This window comes from Thamnophis sirtalis, unplaced genomic scaffold (assembly GCF_051295495.1).
Source record: "Thamnophis sirtalis isolate CommonGarterSnake01/CBP01778 unplaced genomic scaffold, rThaSir2_p1.2 scaffold_1, whole genome shotgun sequence".
NCBI classification, from domain to species: Eukaryota; Metazoa; Chordata; class Lepidosauria; order Squamata; family Natricidae; genus Thamnophis; species Thamnophis sirtalis.
In genome coordinates, this window is record NW_028261381.1 from 46089224 (window position 1) to 46112467 (window position 23244).

A 23244-nucleotide genomic window follows, 5' to 3' on the forward strand; every position below is an offset into this window, starting at 1 on the left:
GACTTTTCATATCTTTAATAATATGAGTTTTAAAAAAAGAAATATGTCTCATCATATGAAACTGAGTCTGATCATATGAGATTAAATGAGTCTGATCAAAACCAACCTTGGGATTTTATTGTCTGAAATCAAATGTGATCTTATTCCATCTTAAATCAAATCAAAGTATCCAAGGTCTATCAAGTTCCAAAGATTAAAAAAACGCTGCCTTTCTCTTGGCTTTACAAACTATTTTTTAATCAAGTTTGGTGCTATGCTTCCTGAGGTGGTTATCTCATTGTATGCAAGGTTATAACTGTACCATAATATAACAGATGTTGAATACTTAAAAAGTTTGTAAACATCAGATGTTCATAGCATATCATTTAGAGGGAAAAAAAATCTATAAAAGATTATTTTAACCAAATTTGTAGTATTTTCAGAAGGGGAGTAAAAAAGCAATTCTTTAAAATGAAGTACACCTCTGCCCTCCTTTTTTCATGTGGATCTTAGAACCAGATATGTGGTTTCCCAGCTGATTTCCTTTTATAATTAGTTATTGTGTACCTCAAAGTCATGTCCTGGAAAAAAAAACCCTCATGAACACACTTTTGGCTAACAAAGAGCATTTGCCCAAATAAACTAACAATATACAGTATAATCCCTGCTTCGTTTTTCATCAGTTGTCATTGCTAAGGTAAAAGAAGGGGGGGGGGAGTGTTTCATTTCATTTTTTCATTTATTGAACATTTATAGGCTGCCCTTTTCCCTGAGGGGACTCAGGGCGGCTTACAATCACAAAGGAAAGGGAGTGTAGGACAGTGCAAAAAGAAATGTGAACAAAAATAAATTAAACAATAAAACTCAACATTCACTCAACATTCGGGAGGGGCGAAAATAGGCTTAGCCCCAGACCTGACGGGCTAGCCAGTTCTTGAGGGCTGTGCGGAAGGCCTGGACGGTGGTGAGGGTACGAATCTCCATGGGGAGATTGTTCCATAGTGTCGGAGCCGCAACAGAGAAGGCTCTCCTCCGGGTAGTCGCCAGTTGGCACTGACTGGCGGATGGAATACGGAGGAGGCCAACTCTATGCGATCTGATGGGACGCAGGGAGGTAATTGGCAGAAGGCGGTCTCTCAAATAGCCAGATCCACTACCATGGAGCGCTTTATAGGTGGTGAGTAGGACCTTGAAGTGCACCCGGAGATCGACAGGTAGCCAGTGCAGCTCACGGAGGATCGGTGTTATGTGGGCGAACCGTGGTGCGCCCACGATCACTCGCGCGGCCGCATTCTGGACTAGCTGAAGTCTCCGGATGCTCCTCAAGGGCAGCCCCATGTAGAGCACATTACAGTATTCCAGCCTGGAGATCAAAACTTGCCCATCCCTAAGATAATTTCGAAGGCTTTCGAAGTCTGTAACTTCAAATTTTGCTTCTTACTTAAAATGGATTATGGGCTCAGAATTACAACCAATTGGGCAGTCCAGGATAGGAAATTTAGCCTTCTGACTCCACCCTCAAAGCAATCTCTGTCTGAAAGAGAATGAATAGCGTTTATTACGTTAGGTGTATTCTGAGTAAAGGAATGGCAGAAGCCTTTTTTTTTGTTTCTGAAACGAAGAATCGCTCATGGGCTTCTCCCTCGTCGTTTGCCACGCCAATGCCAAGCCGGTGTGCAACTTAGCCAGTTTTCTTCCCCCGCCTGCGAGTGCGCGTAGGTGAGCGCACGAGTGGCTAATTCGTGGCTCGGACGATTCCTCCCCAAGCCAAACCTGCACCTCGCGCGGGACACTATTGCCTCCTCCTTCCTTTGCGACCATAAGCCGCCCCGTCCGCTCCGAGGTGAAGATTTCAACGGAGCGACTCCAGATTGAATTCTTGGCAAGTCGCGAGGTCAGGAGCAGGAGGAGGGGTGTTGTTGGTGGTGGTAGTGGCGGCGACGCAGTTTTTAGGGAAAGCAGTACGAGCAGCCAGGTAGGCGACGACACCACCTCCTCCATCCACGGCAGCGTCTTTCCCCCCGCCCCCCCGTGCCTGAGAGTCTGAGTGGTCCATTCCAGCTGAGGAGGGAAAGCGAATGTGCCGTCTGAGGAGCAGCGCTGCGCTCCTCGTTCCTCAGCTCCAGCCGCGGAACTTGCGGCGCAGGGCTGCGCTGTACAGCTGCCGCGGGAGAAAAGACTGCACGCTTGGGCTCCCCGCCTCCTTTTTCCCCTCCCCGCTTCCTCCCAAGGGACGCGCTTCTCCCGGGGTTCTGTCCCCGCAGCCTGCGCTCACCCGAGCCCGCCGCTCTTGAGGGCACCCATACCGCAGTAATGCCAGAGCGTGCCTGCGCGGGGAGCCCTCCCGAGTCCCAAGTGGCTGCCGGCTCCAGGCTGCCGCGCGCCCGTTAATCGGAGCTCCCTCAGCCTTTTGGGCGCGCTTCTTTTTCTCTGCCACCCCCCACCCCAACCCTGTGGCTTCAGCCTGAGGAGGATTGCGATAGCCTGGCGAGCGCGGCGCAGGCTGGTCCCGTCCCCGTCTCTGCCGGGTGGGTGATTCTTCGTTGCCCGGTTTGCCTCCAAGTCACTTGCCCCTTTGGCTTTGCTCGGGCTGACGACGAAGGGGAAGGCTTGTGACATGTAACGGCGGCCGAGGGAAGGGGCTCTCCTCCTGCAGGGCCAGCCGTCAAAGGAAGTGCTGACCCCCACCCCGCGGTCGCCCCGGACAATGACAGCCATGAAGGAGCAGCAGCAGCAGGCGCAGTCTAACCCAGGAAACAGGGGAGGCCAGGCTCCATCGCAAGACCAGGTAGGACTAGCTGAGCGGCGGGAGCGAAGGCATTTCAGCCGGCTTTTGGGTGGCTCGGGGTGGTGGGGGTGGTTCCCTCGGTGGAATCTCCCTCTCTCCCTCCCTCCCTCTCTCCCTGTCCCTCCCTCTCCCTACCTCTCTCCTTCTCCCTCTCTCCCCCTCTCTCTCCCCCCTCCCTCCCTCTCCCTCCTTTTCCCACTCGTCAGGGACTGGAATGGCCTCCCCCACCCCGTTTCATTTACCTTCTCCGCACACTGGTCCAAGTTGCAAGAAATGGTCGCGGGGCATGAAGAAGGAGGGCAAAAAGAAGGAAAAGAAACGTGGGGGGGGGGCGCCGAAGTGCCATTTCTCCGGCCAGGCTGAAGGACGTCCATTCGACCCATGGCAAAGAAGCGGGGGGGGGGGGGGACTAATTGCTGCCGCCTCCTGGAAAGAGGCACTTGGAGACTTGGTCTATAGGCACTGAAATGACCCCGTTACATACACCGGGAGTAACGGAGAATCTTCCCTACGGCAAGAGTCGTGGATGAAGTGGGTGGGGTGCAAGAGGAAATATTGGATCCGAAAGAAGGAAGTGTGTGTGTGACGGGGAGGGGGGGAGAAGCGACTCGCTTTCCCCGTCTTTTGGAAGTAAAGTATTAAAGGGAGCTTTTAAAGGAATCTAACAAACCATCCACCCCACTGACCTTTCCCAGGAAGTGGAGTCAGCAGAGTGAGGGGTAGGGTGTATAATTACAGGGAAAAGAAGCTCTTCTTACAGGGAAGACCAAGGAGAACCTGTAGTCATATTCATCCTTCAGGACTTTTAAATTGAGTAGTTGAATATGTATAATATTGAATAACTATTAGGAAATGTGAAGGGAGGGGGGAGATTAAAAACAGAATATTTAAAAAAATAGAGAAGAATATAGGATGTATCTCTCAGAATCCTTTGGTACCATCCAAAGGATATTGGTAGTGTTGTCATCTCTTCTTTCCTATTCTGAATTGGCTTTTTCCTTTCTTTCTTTTTTCATTTCTACCACTTTTTCTCTTCTTGAGAAAGTCATGCTAAACAAAATTTATTTAGGCTTTCCTAAAGTAATAGACCTAGAGTCAGCTAGTAGGTCACTGGTTATTAGTGGCTTCTACAGAAAGAAAGGGGCTGGCTAGCATTACCAGAGATGGTGCTGTGTTCTCAACAGAGATACAAATTTTCCCTCTCTCCTCCTCAATTACTCTGTCTGCCAGAGCAGTGAAATAAACTGGTGTGTATGAGTGTGTATGGAGAGAAGATACCTAACAACTTTTGGCATTTCCATCCCAACATAACAAACAAAAATGGAGAGACAATGCTACAGTTATTCATGGATGGTTTGGGGGCTTCTCTGTTGGTGCTTGCTCACTGATCCACTTACAAAAGCATTTCTTGTCAGGGACTAAAAATAATATTTTACTGAAAAAGTATCATGATTTCAACCAAGAAAAACTCTTATTTCATCACTTCCAGCTTTGGGTATTCTTTTTTTTTAGTGACTCTGTAATTATTAGATCAGACTAAAGCCCCTTAAATTACCCAATTTGGCCAGAGAGGAATGTCTGTTTCAAAGCTAATCATAAACCATATCGTAGCAATTATTATAGTAACACATCATAATGGCTCCTGAATAAGACAAGACAAAACAAATCATTTATTTAGTAATTATTTATTACCACTCTCTGCTGGTCCTATGAATCTAATATATACTGCACATATTTTTGCATAACTCTGAGATAGTAGCTGGAAAAACATTGCAGAGTTTAGAAATGACTTACAAAAGAATGCATATTAGATTTTAAGTGTTTTCTATGCATGGAGTTGTATTGTTTTTTCCCCCCAAAGCACTGAACTTAATTAGGAAGTTTCAGCATTATTCTTCAAAGTCTACTGTATGAATAAAATCAGTTCACTAATTAAACTTATTGAAGAGAAAATGAGTGGGTAATACTTTAATCCTATGTACAGGAAAAATCAAGTTAATTCATTGTCTTTTTATAAGTTCTTTTCATTGTTCCTTGCAATTGTTTCATTGATATTTATGATCTGTCATATTAGTAGTTCCTTGTTTACTTATTGTTAACTTGGTCACTTACTATTCCATTTTATAGCTACTAACTTTTGTTCAAATTAGCCTGTAAATTGACCACAGTGTGGCAGTATTTGAACCCTATCTTACTGTAATGTGCAAATCAGTTTCAGTTTCTAACAAAACCTGGTCATGGTTCATAACTTACAGTTAAAATAAAAGCAACAGATTATAACTGATTATGTGGACACTGATATTCTGCATTTTTTTTGCATGTAGGAATGCAACACGAAGTATAGGGCAATGGCATCTGGCATGTATGACTACTAAGAGAATAGAAGCCGGAATGATGACTAAATGCCAATATGACAAATTTATAGCCGAACTAAATGTAATACTAGGGATTCTTGATAAAAAATAATTATTTGCACACATAGATATCTTCATATAGCCAATAATTAATAGTCATAGTTTAAAGACAAAAATATTAAATTACAGGAATATTATACTACTGTTGTCACATCATCACCATTAGTTAAATCATGCCATTCACTCTTGTATACCATTGAAACTATATTAGTTCTGCAAAGAATTATTTATGTGGAATGTGTAATTGCTGTAGTGTGCATATTTGTGAGTGTGTTTTTATATTCCCTGTTTTCCACTGTTACATCTAAATCTTCAGATATTTACAAAAGTCTGCAATTTAGTTTTTGTTGCATAGTTGGAACATAGTTGGAACAGATATTCTTGACTCTTGGTCTTGTAAGGGTCTATTTCAAATGTTCTTCAACTTATTATTCTTTGATTCTATTGGACAGCTACTTCTATTTCCAGAGTCAATCATCAATTTGGTCATGTTGGCCAAAGAAGATGGGTATTATAAGTAAAATTATACCAAATTGGGATGACTGACCTAGTTTGAACTTAGAATCCAGATATATTAGGAAATAGTTAAACAACTATATTACAATTAAAGTGATAAGTGAATCCCTTCAATCAAGGAGTCACTTGTGTGAGATGGCCATAGAAAATAAATAAATAGATATAAACTTTCAGTTCAGAAAAAAAGTAATATTAAATGTTGCTCCAATTATTAATGGCAATGAGGTACTCTTTCTATTATTATACTAAAACATTTAGTTTTAAACTACAAGCTATAATATTGTCCCCTTGAACAGCACAACCTATTTTTGTTTCCATGCTATCTGCAATAGAGACTAAAAACAATAGCTCTCAAGTTGCTCTCATCTGCTATAATAAAGCTGATTTGATCTAGAGCAGGTATTTAACCTTTTGGCTTGCCTGGGTCATATTCAGTGAATTGCCTGGGTTGTATTGAGTCTTGGACCGCATATAAAATATATAATATAGTTAATGTATATACATCGCATATATAATGTTAAAAGTATATGATTTGGTGAGACTACAATATAGAATAGAATAATAATAGAGTTGGAAGGGATCTTGGAGTTCTTCTAATCCAACCATCTGCTGAAGCAAAAGACCTTATACCATTTCAGACAAATGGTTATCCAGTCTCTTTTTGAAAGCCTCCTATGATGAAACACCCACAACTGCTAAAGGCAAGCTGTTCCATTGGTTGATTGCTAGGGAATTTCTCCTTAGTTCTAGGTTGCTTCTCTCCTTGATTAGTTTCCATTCATTGTTTCTCATCTTGCATTTTAGTGCTTTGAAAAATATTTTGACACCGCCTCCCTTGTCTTTATAGAAGCCTCTCAAGTATTAGAACACTGCTATCATGCTTCCTCTAGTCCTTCTTTTTATTAGACTAGACACACCCAATTCCTGTAACCATTCTTGTTATGTTTTAGCATCCCGCCCCCTTATTATTGTTGGTTTTCTGTGCACATTTTCCAGACTTTCAGCATTTTTTAAATATTGTGATGACCACAACAGGATGTAATATTCCAAGTGTGGTTTTACTAAGGGTTTGGAAAGTGGTACTAGAACTTCATGTGATCTTGATTCTATCCCTCTATAAATGCAGCCTAGGATTCCATTGGCTTTTTTGACTGCTGCTGCACATATTTTAATGATTGTTCACTAGGATTCCAAGATCCCTCTCACAGTTACTAGCATTGAGGCAAGTTTCACCTAGTCTGTACCCATACAGTTGGGTTTTTTTTGTTTAAGTATAAAACCTTACTTTTATCTACACTGAATTTCATTTTGTTAGATAGGGCCCAGTGTTGAAGTCTGTAAGATCTCTTTGGATCTTGACCTTACTATTCCAGCCAGCTCAGAGTTGTCCACAAATCTGATGAATTCCCCTTCTATTCCCTCATCTAGATTGTTTATGAAGATATTGAAGAGTACTGGACCTAAAACTTATCTTGGGGTATTCTACTGCTTACTTCCCACTATGTGGATATAATTCCATTGAGCACTACATGTTGAGTATGGTTTGTCTGCCAGTTGCAGATCTATGTGGTGGTGATGCTGTCTATCCTACCATTTTCTATCTTGCCAATAATTACATTGTGGTCTACTTTATCAAATGCTTTACTGAAATCTAAGTATACTACGTATGTCCACAGCATTTTGCTGATCCACTAATTTATTAAAGAATGAAATATTTGTTTGGCATGACCTGTTTTTAATGAACCCATGTCGGCTTCTGGTTACAATTTTGTTTTAGGCAGATTTGTGGCTAGATTACCTTTTCTAAGATCTTCCCAGGTATTGATATCAGGTTGATTAAGCTGTAATTTCCTGGATCAGTTCCCCTCTTTTTTACTAACTGTCCAGGGTTGCATGTGGTCCACTGGTTGGACACGCCTGATCTTTCTTAATGGTTAAGAGCTGGGTTTGTTGGTTGGAAAGGCAGCAGCCCAGTTCGAGACTCAAGCACCACACTATGGAGTGAGCTCCTACTCCTCACCCCAGTTTCTGCGTAACTAGCAGTTTGAAAACATGAAAATGTGAGTAGAAAAATAGGTACCACTTTGATGAGATGGCCATATGGCCACAGAAGCATATTTGGATAAAGCTGGCTCCCTTGTTTAAGAAATGGAGTTGAATATTGACTCCTAGAGTTTAACACAATTGGATAGGGGAAATATTTACCTCTATCATAGACATTAAAAATTGGGTTAATGAAATTTAAGAACTCTCATTCTTTAATTACCATACCAAAAAATAAAAGGTGAGATAATGCATATGATAATGCAAATCATTTTCAAAGCCAATACTTCATTTCTGATATATCCTGAAATGATTTTTGGCCTGGATTATGTAATGTATAAGTACAATAGGGATGCCTCAAAGGAATTTGTAGGCTTTCCCTATGTCTGTGTTAAAACTGCTGAAATCTATCAGAAGAAGAGGGCCTTCTCTGTGGCTGCTCCGGCCCTCTGGAACCATCTCCACGTGGAGATTCGGACCCTCGCCACCCTTCAGGCTTTCTGTAAAGCCGTTAAGACCTGGCTGTTCCAGCAGGCCTGGGGCTGTTGAGTTCCACCCCCACTCGAATTGGTTGTGCTTGTTGTGACTTTTTAAATTGTTTTGTATTGCTGTTTGTCTCTGTTTTTACTCTTTTTGTATTTGTGCCCTTTCCCTCCTGGTTTGTCAGCCGCTGAGTCCCTTCGGGAATAGGGCAGCATACAAGTCGAATAAACCACCACTAAACCAATTGCCTTTTATCAGCCTGCTATTTGTTTTCATGGGATTTCAGACAATTGTTTTTAATAAATATAGGAGAAGCCATAGATATTCTATAGTCAGCCAATAAAACAGATTTGGAAAAAAGGGGGAGAAAAACAAGAAATGCAATGTACCCCTGCAGCAGGCAAGTTGGGGAACACAATTTTTTGACTGATGAAAATAATCAAATTAATCTTATAAATAGGAAAAATGAAAACTATAGGTTTTTTTTAAAGTTAAACTATCCAGTCTTGTTAAATTATTTCTCTTTATGCATGTAGCTTATGGGGCAAGGGAAGATAAATAAGCAGCTAGTTAGATACGTCTAACAATTCTCACTTGGATTTTGGCAGTAACATCAAAATGTGTCTTATATATTTTAAAGTGTTTACTAATAAGATGCAGAAATAGACAAGACTGACTGAGAATAGGATTTATTCCAGGTTTATTCTCTATAGAACTGACAATTGTTTTTTTTAAACAACATTTTAGATTATATTTATATCTTGCCTAATTCTTAATTTTTCAAGTGCCAAATTGATGCATGGATGTTATAACATGGAATTCTGGCCTATGATTGTAATGCGACCTCCTGCTTCTACTCTAAAATAGCATTCAACTTTCCCACATTTCCAAGGATTATGCATAAGTACTGAATAATTGTGAGGGTTGAAAAAATAGGTGTTCCTACACCATACAATACTGTATACTGTTTATCTCTGCCATTTCTATGACTGCAAAAGTATATCTTAGTTTCCAAGATTGTGAAATGTGTTTCTGACATATAATCATAAGATCCAAATTCATAATTATTGATATTGCAAGGCTTCGAAGGAAAATAAAAAATAACAATAATCTTTATATTTGAGTTCAAAGAAAATGCATAGATAAACCAAAACTCTTATTTTACTTGGATACAATTTTTGGGAGTAATTCATTTGTTGTAGTTGTTAATGTTGATTTGATTTTTATTTGATTTGCCTTGATCCAATTAGCATCACTGTTCTAGAATTGTCTACAAATTACTGCTTTTTGTAAAAATTAATCAGTGTAATAAAAATGAATACTAAACTTAAATCAGAGGGGGGGAAAAGTAAAAAGTGCAAAGAAAAAAACTGATAAATAAATAAAGGGAGACTAGTATAGATCTATTTCAAGCTATTTAGCTCTCATCAGCTAGCTATACCCTTACTGGATTTGAACCAGGGCTATATTGCACACTAGGCATACTAGGCAGAGAACTTAGCCATTAGGCCACAGGCTCTTATCCGTTTATCAGTGAAGCCAGGGTGAAAGGTATCTATTAGATTTTTTACAACCCCTGGTAAGCCCCAATTATGGGAGGAAGCTAACTGCTTCCATCATAAGGGTATGGCTAGCTGATGAGAGCTAAATAGCTTGAAATAGATCTATACTAGTCTCCCTTTATTTATTTATCAGCACAAATAAAAAAACACAAATATAACAAAGGCAACAGTAAAAATATTGGGTTTCTGTCGTGATGGACTCTTGTGACGAGCCGAAGGACAGATGATGGAAGCAGTTAGCTTCCTCCCATAATTGGGAGTTTATATATATATATATAAACTGACTTCCAATCTTTATCAGAAATATTAAAAAGTTACAAATAGATATCTAATCATAACTTGCTACCTATCCATAAATAAATCCATAAGACATAAACTTTACAATGCTGGTGTCAAAATAAAGACTATAAAGGGTTGAATTTTATAAAAACATGTATTTTTAAAAATAGAATTTATTTTTATTTTCAAAACAAACACAACACATAAAATCTTCCTTCTTTACATACTGTAGAAAGTGTATCAGTTGGTTACAAAAGGTTTTCGTGCATCTCTTCCACAGTCATCAAGCATAATTCATATTAACTCAAGTATTTTAACTCAAATATTTATACATGTTACCCTTATACCTCCATTTTTATTTGACTATAATTATTTAAACATCCTTCATCATAAAATATACCAAGATTTAATGCATAACCACATACTGGCATTTCATTTAATATTTCTAAAATCTTCCAATAACACTAAATCCTTATATCCTATTCTAGCTAAACATCCATAATATTTAATAACAAACTTTTCTAATCCTCCTTTCCAAATCGCTGTTGGCAATTTTCGTCTAGTTTCCTTACATTATACCCATACATATGTATGGGTTGTTATCATTATCCTTCGTTTATTTGACTATATCCTGTATCATAACATTTTCCCTCTAATAATCAAAACTTAACTGTATCTAACTTAATTCTTTTTTATTAACTTTTGTATATAATCCAAAAGGATTTCTAATCTTCCTTTCATGGGTACCATTCAATATTCATATCCAATTATTACTTATCATAACACTACACATTGTATACATTATTATCATTGTCAATTATTTATTTAATTATTATCTACTATTACTAAATTTCACTAAGGTTAACTAGTTTTAAGTTATATTCTTCTATCTATCGACCTGTATCTTTCCAATAACAAAACAATCTCATATCTTCTGTCATTTGTGGTACCAATCCTCTAGTCACCTTCTTGATCAGCTTTCTATGGACTCCTCTTAGCAACTCCTTGCTTATAAGATCTCTCATATAATCTTGATGCCCTCTTTCTGTTTCCTTATTCAGTTTGTCTTTGATTGTCAGCAGTGTTATCAAAACTTTTGCTAGTGGAATTTCTTTCTTTAAATCCATAGGTTCTTTAATTTTATCTTCTTCTATATCTTGACCTTTGAAATAGATTTCCTCTCCATTTAATTCCTCTTTCTGTATTCCATTCTTTCCATTTTCAGGAACAAACCAATTGTCATAAATATCAGCAGTTTTAGTCTCTTTCCACTTTGATTTTTTGAGTTTCAATCACCCCGTTTTGCATTTGATGAACCTTTTCAATTTTTTCATCATATTTTCTTGTTATGTGGTCTAGGTATTTCAGTTTTTTCTCTACTATATTTGATAATTTCTGTAGTTCTGAAAATATATTTTGCAAAGTCAAGACCTCTATTTTTCCTTGGGATTGTGTCATTCTGACAAAAACAGCTACTCTAGCTTGAAAGATCAACAAAATTAAAGCATAGATTCACAAAGAATGCTGCTCTCACTTCTCTCTGGTCAAAAACATACTTCAAAGGGACATCTTATCAGTCTGTAGCCAAACATTAAAGCCTTGTGGTGCTCCCGAACCCCTGTGAACCTTCAGCAGTCCACCCCTGCATTAAGTAATGCATAAGAGAGGAAAGTTTAAAAAAGTAAAAAAAGTAAAAATAAATGTTTAAAAACAGTCTACATACTACTTGTTTCAAAAAGAAAAATGCATTAGATTTATGCAGATTAAATCTTAAGCAATCCGTGAAAAAAAATGTTCTGTTTTTCTTTGATTGATTGTAGAAAATACTCTCCTATTTACATCTTTTGCATTATTTTCATTAAAAATTGCCAATTCACTCGATCGAAGGCTTTCTCGGCATCTAAAAATATAAGCGCTGCGGGGATTTGGTTATTCTTTCCCAAATATTCCAGTATATAAACAATTTGTCTTACAATACTTCTCATTTGTCTTCCTTGTATAAAACTGGTTTGATCATTATGAATCAGTTGGTGAATAACCAACATTAACCTATTCGCTAATATTTTTGTAAAAAATTTATAATCTATATTAAGTAATGATATAGGTCTATAATTTTTTGGTTGACTAAGATCTTGATCCGCTTTAGGTATCAGGGATATGAAAGCTATCTTCCAAGATGGAGGTAACTTCCCTTCCACTTGGATTTTATTAAATAATTCCTTAGGGCTTCTACCATTTCTAATTGTAAATTTTTGTAATAAGCCGCTGTCAAACCATCTGTACCCGGTGCTTTCCCAGCCTTTAACTGTTTAATTATCTGGAGGATTTTCCCGAGGTTATTGGTTGATCCAATCTTTCCCTCTGTTCCTCCTTAACTATAGGTATTTTTTCTTTGTCCAGGTATCTATCTATATCTAAACCTTGTATTTTGTCACCCGTGTACAATCCTGTAAAAAATTCAAGAAAGGCCTTTTGGATCATATCCTGTTGATAAACTTCCTTCCCTTTATAATGTATTTTTGAAATATTACGAGATTTTTGTTTCTTCCTGGTCAAATATGCTAACCATATGCCAGGTTTACTTGCGTTACAGAAAGTATTATGTTTTGCATATAACAAATTAGTAGCCACCTGATCTGACATCAGCATATTAAATTGCTCTCGTAATAGGATAATTGCTTCTTTAATCTTCTTATCTCCTGGGTTTAATATTAACTCCTGTTCTTTTTTCCTAATCTCTTCCTCGAGTTCATTTCTTCCCCCCTCTGTTTATGTCTATGTAATCTAATTAAATTTATTAGGACTCCTCGCATGTATGCTTTACTTGCATCCCAAACCATTTCCATAGCTGTGCCCTTATTCATATTAAAGACAAAATATTCTCTCAACAATTTTTTACATTCATTAACATTTTTCTCATATCTAAATAAATTTTCATTTAATCTCCAAGACCTTCTAGATTTCTTCCCAAATTCCAACTCCATCCAAACCGGGTTATGATCTGTTAAGGCTCTGGAACATATCTTCGTCTTCTTTACCCTAGAAAGCAAATCATTTGTTGTTAATATGAAGTCAATCCTGGAAAAAGATTGATGTCTATCAGAAAAGAATGTAAAGTCCTGTACTTTTGCATTTCTTTCTCGCCAGATATCTCTTAGTTCCATATCATCCATCATATCGAAAAAAGACTTAGGTAATTTCACTCGCGTTTGGATATTTTTCAGAAGAGCCTTCTTGTCTTTCTTGGTATCCAGAACTCCGTTCAAATCACCCATTAATATGCAGGATCTATAGTCCCATTGTATTAACTTAGTATGATCCTTGGATATTTTGCTGTCTGTTCTGTCCTCTTGTTCTCTTTCTCTGGGTCCTGGAGGGGGGGGGGCTGTCCAGCCTTCAGTATATTGCTATAAAAATCTTTAGCCTTCCATACTGAGTTAAGATGATATAATCAATCTGTCAAACAGCTGATGGATGCTGTTTAGACAGCTTAACACAGCCACGGGTCCAGAGCTTCTAAAAATGAAACACTCCCACAGAGAACGCCAACTGGAAGCCAAAAAAACGTTCTGTTTTGAATACACAAAACTCCGATCAACAATACCTCCCAGCCTCTGGAGCAGAGACACTATTAAAGAGTTTCTTTTTGCATCTTTTTTGTATATCAAATTAGAAAAAGAGGTCCAATCTTTAAATGGATTAGAAAAATACCCACAGCAATAAAAGAGGAAAACTTTAGTCTGTAAATTACAGAGAGTCACAAAGAGAAGGTAGAAGAAGAAAACTTAATCCATCCGTTTCAAAAGATTTGCATAGATTTGATCCAAATCCATTCCAAATTCAATTCCGCCACTTGATTCTTCTATTCTTTAATTTAAATTGGTTTTTGAGTTTTTATAGGCAGTCTCTTTTTTAAAAACAATAAAAATTCCTCACCAGCTGGAAACACTTTCTCTTTCCGTATCCTTCCATTTTGGAGCTGCCCTGACTTTGTCAGTCTTGGCTGGATTTTTTGCCAGCTTGAAGAACTTCTCTTGCTTCTTTCGAGGATTTTGTGATATCCCAGAGATCAGCAAGATGTATTCTTCCAGTTCACCATCTCTTTGGGACAGTTTAGGTCCGTTTGGCCCACCCAGTGGCAAAAGTGTTGGCTGTGGTCTCAGAGCATTGAGACCACACAACTATCTCGTTATGACATTGGCTCCTCCCTCTCAAAAACATGTATTTTTTTAACCTTGATTAAATAAGCCAAGTTTATATTCCTTCCTTTTACCTCTCAAAATCTTAATCTTTAGTTTAATATTGTCATAGGATTTGATCTCTCTTTGATTCTTCTTTGTCTTACCACATAAGTTTCTTTGAAGTTTAACAAACCTGTTTTGTAAAATCAATAAAAAAACATTTTGCAGGTAGCTTGATCATCATTTGCATTTCCTCTTTCATTTTTAAATCTTTAGCCATTTTCTTTTCTATATCCATTAAAGAGTCCTTATCAAGATTATGTCTTTGGCACTTGTATTTCTACTTTAAATACCTTCTTGGTGTTACTATACTTTTTTTTAACCCAATATTTCTGACTCCACTGTTTATTGATCAAACACAATTTGTTTCACTTCTGTCATTCCTTTATTAATATCTTTTAAACATAGTCCATCCATAGAAAAAGACATCATTACTGACACTGTTGGCATTGTGGCTATGAATTTTTGGTTCCAAGGATCTCCTTTAACATTTCAAATATTACATTTTGTGTCATTTTACAAATCCTAATCTTAATCAAAATCAAAGACAGGTTTTCTTTTTCTTTTTGCCTGGAATCTTTCCCTCCAGTGTCCAATTAAAAATATAAAGTGTCTACTCTTTGTTGTCACCTACAGTTTACAAAATAATTCTGGTTCCCACAGAAAACATTTTTTTAATGTAATAATTCCCAAAATCTTACAGTAAAAGTTTCAATATTCCAAATTTGCCTCAACCTTTAATTCATGTATAACCTTTATGGTTCCACATTTTATTTAGCTTTTTGCATTTTATTTCAAATTATTTAAGTTCTTAAACTTAAAGAGTTAATTTTTCTTGTGTTTGAAAATGAATATCTTTGCTAAAATATTTGTTCCACTATGGCCATTATTATTGCTTGCAAAGAACAGACTAATTTTATGTCATCTATATTAGGTTCTTTTTGCAATCCAATATATTCTCAATGATTTTCTCTGCCTCCAAAATTTAAAAACATCTATTTTATTTCTTCAGCCTTTTTGATAATCCAATCTTCACAGCTATCCACTCTTTACATTAGAATTTAGAAAACTAAATTGATAATATAAATCTTTGTTGCCAGATTGAGGTCTCTGCATTTTTAATATTTTTTTTCATACTGTAATGCAATTTGAATATAAATTATTTCTGTAGTATTAACTTTACTGCCCTCAAGAACTACACAAACAAAATTTCTAGTGTAGTGTGCTCACTAATTATTTTGACTATTTCTTCATAATAAATAGATTTTGTAATAGCATATCTTTGCAACTTGTAGTGCAATGTTAGGTTATGAAACTATCATTTTTTATTAATATAGCCAACTTAGTATTTGCTTTTTGTCAGTAACCAGACAACCCACAACCGATTGGGTTAATGTTTCAGAGACATAATTTTTAAATGAGAGGAATAGAATGACCATGGGTGGAAGTAGCCTTGTGGGAAGCTAGCAGGCAGCATTGGAAATGTTGGAATTGCTGGTCCCAATTGCCATCACAACCTATATACAATTCAATTATGGTATAGTAAACCAGAAATCTTGGTTAAAAGTGCTGAGATTGCCTGTTTCTTACTGCTTCTCAGTAGGTCTGCATGACTGAATATATACTGCATATATCTCTTTATTTGATTCGGTACTATGCATAATCTTCAGCATGAAAAACAAATGCCTTAGGGATGTGTTATATCTTCTTCTTGCTTCTATTTTATATTTGTACCACATTTCCCAGAAAATAAGACAGAATCTTATTTTCTTTTGACTCCCCTCCCCCGCAAAATAAGCAATTGGCCTTATTGTCAGGGACATCTTATTATTTTTGAGGTTCAGGAGGCAGCAAGCTGAGCTGCTGCTGTGTTGTGCTGCTGCGGCAGCAGGGCCCAAGGTGCGTTGCTGGGCCTGCTGCTCTTTTTGCAGCAGCCTTTAGTATGACAAAAGGGTGCAGTGGCTAGGGTTGCGGGAGCGACTGTTAGGTAAGGGTGTGGGCCATGTTTCCCCCTCCCTTCCCCCCCCCCCCCAGGCCTTGATTCCTCACCTTATGTTGTTTGCATGGCAAGCAAGCAGAGGAAATGGTGGGGACCGGCTATGCATGCATTTAAATATTTTTGGCGAGGGCTTATTTTTGGGAAGGCTTATTTTAGTGCATGTGCTCAAAAGCCCAATTGGACTTATTATCCAGGGAGGTCTTATTTTTGGGAAAACAGGATAAGTGTTTGAAATAAGAGGCAATATGTAGAACATAAGAAAAATGGCCCTTGCATCTTTCTGTAAATTTTATTGTTTCACCAACAATATAGCTTTTTCAAAAGGACTTACACTGATTTATAGATACATGTTGAACAAATAAAAAAAATCAATATTTCTGCAATAAAAATGCAACATTTTTATTAGTTATTATTGGAAAAAATATCCAACTGGGTTCAGCTCCAAGTGGGAAGAAAGACACTGGAAACATGGAGACTGCTTGGAAAGATGGTTTAATAGTGGACAGGATCACATGGTTTGAGGTCCTGGGCAAAAAGGGAAGAGATGCTGAGAGTGCCTGGGTTTCATGCCCTCTCTGGGCTTTTGAATTTGAGCTTGTGTTCTGATTGGTTGTCAGACTCTCTTAGGGCCATGAAGGGTAACTTTGTAGGTTGTCTGTATCCCAGGTTTGGTTGAGCCTTGTTGGGTGATAATGTAATGAAGGGCTTTGGCCAATTCCTCCTAAGGCTCTGCCTGAAGGAGGTAGTTCTTAGTTGTGTAGAATAGACTAACCCAGGCCTTAATGGCCCATTGACAAAGGGGGGGGGGGGTTGAATTTCTTCCTCGTTTTTAGGGGAAATATTCTGCCCTTTTAATACTTCCTAAAATATCTCATTTTCTTAGGAGAGGAGTGGTTGCTAACTTCCTAGGCTATCTTCTGTGTCTGTCTGCCTGCCTGTCTGCCTATCTGTCATCTATCAACATTTCTTTCTAGATGAGTTTTATCCTACTTCCATTCTTCATGTTAAAAGTTTCTATTTTATGTTTGAAATTTATGAATGATATCCAAAGATAGAACAAGGAGAGAAGAAAACTGACCCAAGTGCTGGAATAAAATATTAAAGTATTCATAAATCAAAATAATTTTAATAACTTCTGTTATGAATCATCTCTTTCTTAATGAATGACTGTATATTTTCATGCATATTTCAGAGCGATAAAAGGTGACTACTTTCTGGGTAATAATAGGAAAAATATAGCTTCTCAAGGAATGATCAGATCACAAAGGGTCTGAAATTCATGGTCCTTAACTTTCACTCTATTGCAAAATTTTCCAAGATTATCCTGATCAAAACATACCTTTAAATTATGAGATATTATATAGACTAAAATGATTAGATGGATACCCTTTAAGAATCATAGATTTATAAAGATCCATTTCTATTGTATATTTATTATATTAATTAAGAACATGAGAGAAAAATAATCCGAAATTATCTACTGATATAAGTTTATATAAACTTATAAGTAATTATCAGTTCTGACAAATCAGTGCATTTAATCTGCATAAATCTAATGCATTTTTCTTTTTGAAACAAGTAGTATGTAGACTGTTTTTAAACATTTTTTTTACTTTTTTTACTTTTTAAAACTTTCCTCTCTTATGCATTACTTAATGCAGGGGTGGACTGCTGAAGGTTCACAGGGGTTTGGGAGCACTTCTTGCTAAGATTTTGTGCAGTTCGGCGAACCCCCAAATCCCATTCCTGGCTGTTCCCGCCCACCTCACCCTGCCCCTCCCAAGAGTCCCCGCATGGCCTGTTTTGGATGCAGATAAGTGCAAGATGCGCACGGAGACTCGAGGAGTGCAAAAAACTGGCCTAAGCGGAAGTTTGGAAATGGTCCTGTTTCTGGCCTTCCCAGAAGAAGCCTGGGAAGGCTGTCTAGGAAAACCTCCAGAGCCGGAGAGGACAAAATTCCCACCCCCATGGTGCAGGAGGCCAACTAGGCCATGCCCACCATTGCATTGCCCATCCAGCAATCGGGCAGAGAACCACTTGCTAAAATTTTTGAAATCCACCCCTGACTTAATGGTTACCCCAATAGTTTCAGCATAACACTCTAGTGACCTGAAATACTTGTCTCCTATCAGTCAAATGAACTATATACTTATTCACTGCATCTCAGAAACCAGCATACAGCTTCATTTGAAAAGATCCTGAATAGAATACAAGGTTATGATGCAATTTTTCTTCCTTATGTAGCTGCTGTTCATATGATCTCAAAATTTTCCCCAGAAGAAGAAAATATTATTGGGTTTCATAATTAATGATTAATTTTATGTATTATAGTTTCAGCCTACCAAGTCACTGATCTTTCCTTATAAATTAAGAATATAAAAAATATAAAATGCCAAAAAAGCAGTGAAAAACTATCCCGTGACAAAAACAAAATAAAAGTGTTAGTTGCATTTTAATGTAAACTTCCAAACCAACCAAGACATTGAAAGAAATACCAGAAGGCATTAGACAAGCATCTTCAAAACAGTGTTGAAAGATATAGTACTATCACTATAAGATATAGTACCATCACTATAAATGATTATATTTATACTTTTTTAAGTATATTTTTTTGTGTTAAATATACTTTTTTATGTTGTAGTTGGGCTTGCAATCACCTTTGTGTGAGTCTCCTATGGCCATATAAAATTGTTTAATACATACAATACATACATACAACTAAGTGTCTTTAGTTTTGGAATCTTGGTTTGTAACTATGGGAAGAGATACTCCATCAGGTTACAGGGTCAGAAGTAGAGAAAGGCTCAATGGCTATTCAAAACTCTCTACCACACTGGCAAAAAAAGAAGTGCTTATGGGCAGAACTGGTTAGGTGTCAAAGTTTTTCAGAATTATTATTACATTTTAAAAAGTATTATTCTGTACATCCTTCAAGCTCTTTGTTCCATATTCCCTGATAAAATTGTTGAGGTTTAAAACCTGTTCACAATTTGATACATAATTGAAGTTTTTATGGATCAATGCAGCCTGCCTGCCTGCCTTCCTCCCACCCCCCCACAGGATCTGAACAAAGGAGTATAATCACAGATGTTTATTATTTATGTTGTCATTCTTCCATCACTAGGTCCACACTGAAGTTTTGAGACAAAGGTGTATGAAGTTAATAGTAATTCCTGTTGCATTCTTACTTTTCAGTTTGCTTAGTTGTCCTATGTTGGAGATGATTCTTCTCTGGAAAAGTGCCTATTGCAGAATATTCAACCTTCCTTTTTTAAAAAAAAAAATAGATGGTCTTATATATTTTGTTTGTGCTGAAAGAATATGACAGGAAGGTGACAAGTCACTTTCAAGCCCAATGCCAATCTTTCCCTTTTGTGTCTTAGCAGGAAGTAGATATAATCTGATAAGAGAATCCTTTTCATCCTTGGAAGGCTGATGTTATTCAGGGTCAAACAAGTCACCACAAAACATGATTTGTCTCAATCCCTTTCCTCTTCAACTTTTAAATAGACAATTATTCTCAGTTTCACTAAGCTAAATCAAATCACATTCACAAATAGAAATAGGAACAATGCTACCAGTGTTAATGACTGTGTTCCTTCATTACAAAAGACCACTAAATGACCGACAGTCCCAGAGCTGAAGCAGAAACAGAATCATTCATTTTTAGCCCTGGTTAAAAATAGATCAGAACAGCTTGATTGGTAGTAATAACTCAGGGCTTTGATTAATTTGTTATGTTTTTATGTTATTCTTAATATCAGAGAAAAGGTGAAAGCAAAATGTCAATACCCTGAGAGCATTGATATATAATATGTAACAATATGAGATAACATAAGTGGACCTTAGTGTCCGGACCTTTACCTTAGTGTAAAGGAAAACAGAATAAGTTGCAAGGAAATTATTATTGGATGGCTGCAGGTATTCAAAGGGTAGAAATAATTAATCTGATTTTTAGTACAGGTGGTCCTCAGCTTATGACCACAATTGGTACCAGAATTTGCTATGCAAGGCAATTTTAAAGTGATTTGCACCTGATTTTACACCCTTTATTGCCATTATTGTTAAATGTATCACTGCAGTTGTTAAATTAATCATGTAATTGTTCAGCAAATCCAGCTTAACTCATTGACTTTGTTTGGGAAGTGCAAATAGTGGTCATATGAACTCCGGACACTACAACTGGTATAAGTACATGATAGTTGCCAGTACCAGAATTTTGACCATGTGACTATGGGGATGCTGTGCTGGTCATAAGTGTGAGGACTGGTAATACATCAGTTGGAAAATTAAATCACCAAATAACTTTTAAGGACTATAAACTTAAGGGACTTGGAGGTACAATTCTGGGGTTGATTAAATTTTACTAATTTTGGAGTTTTTAGATATCAGGACATTGGATCCCTAAAGGTGTATGGAATAATTGTTAATATACTAAATTATTGCAAAATGACTCAACAGGTCTATGAAGAAATGTCATTGATGTTTAAAAGTTTATATGAAACTATGACAAAGGAGATAATGGGAGCCGAGGTGGCGCAGTGGTTAAATGCAGCACTGCAGGCTACTTCAGCTGACTGCAGTTCAGCAGTTCGGCTGTTCAAATCCCACTAGGCTCAAGGTTGACTCAGCCTTCCATCCTTCCGAGGTGGGTAAAATGAGGACCCGGATTGTTATAGGGGGCAATATGCTGACTCTGTAAACCGCTTAGAGAGGGCTGAAAGCCCTATGAAGCGGTATATAAGTCTAACTATTGCTATTGTCTAATGAGAAAGATGTGAGTGTAGAAGACCCTCAACAAAGGGGGTGGTTGAAGATGAACATAATATTCCAAAAACAGATGAGAAGCCAGAAGGAGTGGGGGAGGAGACAAAACAAAAGAAATTGCAAGAAGATGAAGACATTGAAGGAACAAGAATAATAATTATGAATCAAATAGATAATTTTTAAATAGTTTACAATAGAACGGGGGGGGGGAAGTTTCCCAAAATTAATGAAAGGACTATGGATGGGTGCTCAAATGATGCGACAGAAGAAGACAAGGGGTAAGCCAGAGGGAATATTTACTTGGTATAAAAATGGTAGAAAGAGAAATAAGATCCCAAGAGAAAATTTTTAAAAAGGGGTTCAAAAAGAATAAATGATTAAGTCTCAGGAAGAGTAAGAGGTGATGGATAGAGATACAGTAAAATACCTCTCAATATGATGAATGTATTAGAAATTAAAAGAAGTAGAAAATACAAATTGGAAAAACATTAGAACATATATAGATAGACAATAGAATTTACTATAACTGTAAGCAAATTAAGGTTAGAAGTTGGAAGTCTATGATGTGATAACTTAACTGTATTATTATTAACAATGTGTAAAATATATAAAAACTCATAATTTTAGGGGATTGGAGATATAATTCTGGGATTGATTAAATTTGGCTAATGATTGGGTCTTATTTGTGTTTTTAAACAATTGGGATATTGGATTTATGGTGGAATATTGAGTAATTTCTAAAATATTAAAACACTAGTGATTTAATAGGGGATAACAAATACTTCATGAAGAAATATTATTGAAGCTTATAAGTACAATGTGTAGGTTAAGGTCAGAAGTTGGAAGACTAGGATTGTATACCTAATTGTATTATTATTGCTAGCATTGGGTAAATATATATATTGACTCAATCAACCTACTGTCTTCAAAATATGTATAGATGTTATACATTTATAACCCCCACTGGCAGTTAAAAGGAAGAAACAGCTGAGATCTCACATTGCTCCTGGAAGCACAAAGCCGAGCAAACAAGCCTGAAGATGATGAATGAGACTTTGTCGAAAAATCGGCAAGACACTTCCAATTTTACGCGGGAGAAAACCCGAATAATCAAAGACATGTATATGTATATGTATATGTATATGTATATGTCAATTTTTCAGAGCCAATTTTTGTGATTTCAAAATTTTTGTGATTATAAATTGAGAAGTACCTGTATACAAAAATGAACAAAGAAAATCTGGTTCTGCCAAAAGAATATACAGTACACAACAGAATATACAACTAATGCATATAGATAAATGGTACTTCAAAATGTGAGTTCAGATATAGGCATACTTTGAGTAAACTGTTTATGATAAATGGGGCAAATTAAGCATTCTCCAAGCATTAATGTTGATAAAGATCTATTTTTGAAGGATAAAGGAAATTATCTTAAGATGATTCTACTGTAGTTATACTATATTATATTGTTTAGCAATTGACCATTACAAGGTTTAAGAAATGAAAGAGACAACCTGTGAAAGGTAACCTCAAAAACACAGTTATATAAAAAATGGCAAATATCTTAGTGAATGTCATCAAAAAGTAATATCTGTATTATTTCTTAACTAGCAACTGAGAAATAAAATGAATGATAGAGATGCAATAATTTGATGCTTCTGTTGGTTTGAAGTTAGGCAGTGCTTAAATGGAATGAAAGTAAAAAGGAATAAATAAATGTTTCTTCTTCCAAAATATATCCAGCTCCTTTAACCCTTATTCAGAAGTTATAGTCTTTAAGTTGTTCACCATTCTATATTGGATCTACTGAATGCAAATTATCTTTTTGTGTTTTTTAAAATATGTTGTCCCAACATTATAGAATGGATCAGTTGCTTCTTATGATCTGGTCATGGCACTTCTATTTATGGATCTTAATATTTCATTCACTTTTTTGTTTATTAATTCACATTTGCTTTGTTTTTATAAAAACTTCCATTACTTATCAAAAATTGATTACTTTTTTAAAAAGTAACCCAGTTTGTGATATGAGCTAAAATACTTCTAAGGAATAAGTAATCTTTCAAAATTACTATTCTTTTATTCATCTGCTACAAATAATTTTCTCATACCATCTAATTTATTTGCCTTAGATAAGTGCATATGTAAGATCTGCTCACCAGCACCAGAT

General features: G+C 36.8%; 1 protein-coding gene across 1 annotated transcript in view; it reads left to right on the forward strand.

Annotated features, from left to right (window-relative positions):
* Nucleotides 1-1843: 1843 nt before the first annotated feature.
* Nucleotides 1844-23244, forward strand: part of DPP10 (dipeptidyl peptidase like 10) — a 273664-nt gene continuing 252263 nt past the window's right edge. Inside the window, exon 1 of the mRNA XM_087707706.1 lies at nt 1844-2767. Within this exon, the coding sequence (XP_087563832.1) occupies nt 2687-2767 (81 nt within the window). The 5' untranslated portion in view covers nt 1844-2686. The remainder of the gene's footprint in view (nt 2768-23244) is intronic.